The sequence below is a fragment of the Berghia stephanieae genome, chromosome 1 (genome assembly GCF_034508935.2).
Source record: "Berghia stephanieae isolate SIO BIC M18660-M18661 chromosome 1, UCSD_Bste_1.3, whole genome shotgun sequence".
Taxonomy (NCBI): domain Eukaryota; kingdom Metazoa; phylum Mollusca; class Gastropoda; order Nudibranchia; family Aeolidiidae; genus Berghia; species Berghia stephanieae.
The window spans coordinates 65,060,934-65,065,933 of record NC_088360.1 but is presented as its reverse complement, the minus strand read 5'-3'; the positions used below and the strand labels follow the sequence as shown (position 1 = coordinate 65,065,933).

The window sequence follows — 5,000 nt, the reverse complement described above, 5'->3', positions numbered from 1 at the left end:
TTCACTTCATATCTTGTTGTTACCAACATAAGTGCCTGCTCCACTCGCTTTTCTGAACATATATAATTTTAAAGCTTGAAATATGAGGATTCAGAATTTGTAAAAGTTATGAGCAGGAGACGATTATGTAACTTTAAAAAGTAGGTCAATCAACCAACGGTGACCCCGGTTTACACAGAAAGGCAAAATGAAAAGAAATTTTAACAATCTGAAGTGACAAATGACTCAAAATACATTTACACAGGTCCAATTGTTTCAAATAAATAACAAACAGAATATCTTTTGTATTTTGTATTGAAACTAACTTTATTATACAACAAGGGGGATAATTACATGAGACAAATAACGAAAAAAAATTTTTTGTAATATTTTAAACTTTCATTTCAACTTTGAAAAAAAATGGGTCCTTGTTTTCAATTGTATTGACAAGACGGGTGACAACAACCCAGGAATAGATGTCTGGAGGGTCCTTTTTTACCAATCACACACTCTGCTCTGCACATACGCATAATAAATTGTACCGCTATTCCTTGGGAGAACTGCACGGTGAAACTCCCTCTCCTCCAGTACCTGGTATAAAAGCAATATATAAAGACAGAGTTGATGACAAGAGCACTACTTTAAGCATATTTTATTTCCACTGCTTTAAATATATTTCATTACTCTGTTTAGAAAATAAGGCTCATAATTACGCATAAGAAAGGCGTTCTTAAGAACAACAATTCACACTTACAGCTTTTGTTTGCTACATCACAGAGGTTCAAGTGTAAGGATATGAATCTAATAAAGCGATATATAATATATATATATATATATATATATATATATATATATATATATATATATATATATATATATATTATATATATATATATATATATATAAATAAGTCTATAATCGCATTACAAATTTTTTCTAGAACATTTTGGCAAGTCGTACGGAATTTTTTCCTTTCAACATGTAATTCAGTATATACGTGCTATTACGATTTTATCCCTATCGGTTAGCAAACTCACAGTTCTGGAGTAAAATCTCTCAAGCCTGTGTTTCTTGTATTGTAGCTAATCAAAATTTTCATACTGGATAAAATTCTTTTAGATCAGATGTCCAGATCCCATCGCTGCATCCTCCCGGAAAGCAGAGTGAATGTTGTGGTGACACAAAAAATATGAGAAAGAGAGCGAATCAATATATTTAATATAAATTGTTTACAAAATTCAATTGATTAGCAATTTGTGTTCTTAAACAGCTAAAAATGTTCAGATTTGTACTTACATTGAAATATTCAGCATAGGTTACCAAAGTTTACATTTATGAACTGTATATTCATCACCAATGTCCAAGTTAACACATTTCAGAATTTCTGGTGCCCATGCAGATGGTGCCCACGCAGGTGACACCAAACTTTATTTTGCTCAAAAAAACTTTTTCTAAAATTTCAAGTCAAAAATCAAAGTTTAAAACACAAAATCAGAGCAAGATTAATGTCTCCAATCAATTTTCAAACACTTTCTTTCATAATTAATAATAAAATAGGATATTGAAATTTGGTGCATGGGCAGAAAATTGAAGACACGAAATCTCCCATACCCCATTATTCACTCTAAAAACAACTAAAAATGTTAATTTTTTTTTGTTTGTTAATTTTACAAGTTTCCTAGACCTAATTTTAGTCACTTGAACAAATTTGTAGTTAAAAATTTCAAAGATTGCCTGATATATAGAATTAAGTTTCCTTTGTCACATCGGAGACACGAAAATAACACGATTACATCATATGCAGGAAATAACTTATAAACAATGATGGAGATAATTTTTTAAATTTTTAAATCATACAAATTGTAGTTAATACATCTAACTTTTGTTAAAAACAAAACATAAAGTTAACTTTAAATGGAAACTGTTGATTCACTTACCTCATTTGATCCATTCTAAAAACGAAAGTAAAATCTTCGTGTCTTCAAAACGCCACTTTTGCTCGGTAAAAAATCCTAAAAAAATATATAGGAGCAAAATTTCGCCACCATTTTGCTACCACAGCTCCAGGAAGAGTTGATCTATCAAAAACAGCAACTATAGTCACCACATCTCAATTAGATTTTGATATATTATGTTGCCCATGCAGAAAATGCTTTTCCTGTCATTATTGTGCTTTCCGCCATACGTCCCCAGTCCGATCATTAAAAAAAATAAACTGTCCAGCACGGTTACTTGAACACCATTTCCTCTATCACACGGTCCCAATTTTTTACCTTGTTATTCTTTGTTATCATTCCTTTCCTTCCTCGGACAAATTTTTACCTCGAACATGATTTCCTCGAACTAATTTCATCCAGCCAGTGTAAAAAAAAAAGATAAAAGATTATAATTATAATTAAAGTTTTTTTTTTTTTATGCAACCAGTGATTTTGGCCACTGATTTATTTACTGTGACATTGACAGGTACGAGCAGTCACACACGGCCACTCAAAGACTATCACTGTTTCGCATCATCGACGCCTCTCTGCTTATTCTTATCACTTCACCATTCGTTCTAATTCCAATGCCAGGCGCCGTGATACAGCACACACACTCACACAAAAACACTAACCCCTTATAACATGTCATGTATAGTTATTTCCCTCAACATATCAATTGTGACACCCATCTTTTGTTGATAGCGAAACCTGATCGGTCTGCGGATATAGGTCGACTAAATTATGGGGGTCTTGAAAAATTTTTCTAGATTTAACTGGTGACCCTGAAGTGATTTCTTATAATGATGGAAATTTCTTCCCCTGAAGTGATTTATATAATTATGGAAATTTCTTCTCCTTCGGGTTTTGAAATTATGATCTTCTTATAATTGCAAACATTTGGTTGGCCTTTTTTTTTTTACATTTTCACCAATATGTTCCTTAAATTTCAACTCATCATAAAAATAAACCCCAATCCCTTCTTTGGATGAATTTGTTCCAGAGCTGTTATAGACCTATTTTGCAGTGGTAAGGCTCATTCTCATTCCTATAATTCGTTGTCCACTAGACCTAAACAAGGTAAACTATATTTTAGTTTTTTAATAATTTAATAAACTTAGTGATTCGGTGATCACTGGCCATCTAGACCCATCCTAGCCATGGAGTCCTACAACCACAATTTTATTTCCTTCCTATCTTCATGATTTGCATTTTTCTGGATGGCTCCGAAGAAGTCATGTATCACTCCATTCCAACATTTTATTACGTAGTTTTAAGGTCTTCTTGTAGAGTAAACTTGTCTTTATCAGATCTTATGAACTTATGGCGTTGAAAACGTAAGTGTTATCTGCAAATATGTTATCTAAGTCAGTCAAATCTGAAAATATGAAAAAATTGATATTTTAATTTTACACATCCTCTGTCTGCGGACAGTTGCCTTTGCAGTTGCCATGTTGATTCAAATTTTGACATCTTGTAGGTATTGTTGTAACTGGACTGTAACAATCCTAAATATATCAGGATGACAGATTACGGACTTTGATAACCAATGTCAATAATAATTGAAAAAAAAATACTTACATTTTAAGTTTGACACAAAAATGCAAATTTTTTAAATATTTGTATTCATGCGTATAATTATATAATTGACAATTTCAGCCAAATGCAAAAGCTGATCACAAAGCTTTAATCATATCTTATCTCTCTAATATTAAATTACTAAATTTAAAAGGCTGAAATGTCATTTACATTGTGTTGTATCTTCATTTACTATATATTTTTTTACTCATTTGGGCACCTCTAGATTTCAGATTTTTGGTCTGGCCCTGCTTAGAAACATAATCAAGGTAGTGGAAACATATTTTTAAGTAGACAAAAAATTGAAATCAGCTTTATTTTAATTGATGGAGCACTGCTTGAACGTGTTATCTTTTTAAATTTAATATTATTTTTTTTGTTCCTGTACTTTTGCTTCTGGGCCCTTTTAGTTTTAGTCACACAGTTACATTTTTCTTTTGTAATTGTTTAGACTATATCAATGTTCTTCAGTATACATATTCTTTCACAGGATGAAGTGAAGTACCTACAGAGACAAAGAAGTATATCCACCTAAAACAATAGTTTTCAAAATGGTATCCTTTCGAAGTCCCATTGGAGGAATTTTGATGGCGCTGATGTTGTTTCTATCAAGCACCCTTGGTACCATTGTCATGGTAACGCCAACACTTCCTGTTATTTTTCTGAATCCAGGGTTGAGCCGACGAATCATGGATTTCTTTATTAATCTTTGGTTTTTACTTGCAGTGGTAAAGTATAAATTTTCACAACTATTTGATTAGATTTTAAAATTTAAATTCATATCTATCTTGGATGTACCATAATAAGTTAAAATTAAATGATAGTTGAGATTTTAATGTGTGGAAGGCTGAGTATCCTGAAACAGGCAAATAAATCACCTATTACTCTCGGAAATAGCACAATAGAATTTTCAAATAAAGCAAAAAACCTTGGCATCATCATTGATAAAGATCTTTCCATGACAAGCCACGTGTATAACACCATACAATCTATGTACAAAGAAATGAAAAAAAATAAGGAAAATTCGTAATTTAATACCGAAGCATATAGCAGAACTTTTAATTAATTCCCTTGTTTTATCTAAATTGGACCATTTTAACTCCCTTTGGGTGAATTTAGCTAAAGACAAAATGAGCAAACTTCAGGTTGCTCAAAATAACGCAGCCAGACTCATTGTACACAATTACAAAAAATACCCGTCAGCAACTCTCCTTCTCTTTGAGTTACATTGGCTTCCTGTGGAAAAAAGAGTTGCCTATAAAATTTGTACTGTTGTCTACAAATCCTTGAGCACCAACAGTCCCTCCTATATTAAAGACCTCCTAAACATATATGTCCCCAATAAAAATCAATCCTTGTCAAACCTAAGCCATTGTGTAAAATAGGTGAACAGTCTTTTCAATTTTCGGCCCCCCATTTTTGGAACTCTCTCCCATCACACGTAATGCTCGGATTCGTTGACAACGT

The 5,000-nt window shown here is 32.2% G+C and overlaps 1 protein-coding gene across 3 annotated transcripts in view; it reads left to right on the top strand.

Annotated features, from left to right (window-relative positions):
* LOC144979435 (lysocardiolipin acyltransferase 1-like) overlaps positions 1–5,000 on the top strand; it is a 30,463-nt gene that overhangs the window by 2,164 nt on the left and 23,299 nt on the right. For all 3 annotated transcript variants that reach the window (XR_013646699.1, XM_078926084.1, XM_078926097.1), the window contains exon 2: positions 4,024–4,261. Coding sequence is in view for 2 of the 3 variants with exons in the window: in XM_078926084.1 (XP_078782210.1) it covers positions 4,085–4,261 (177 nt within the window). In the remaining variant the exon portion in view is untranslated. The remainder of the gene's footprint in view (positions 1–4,023; positions 4,262–5,000) is intronic.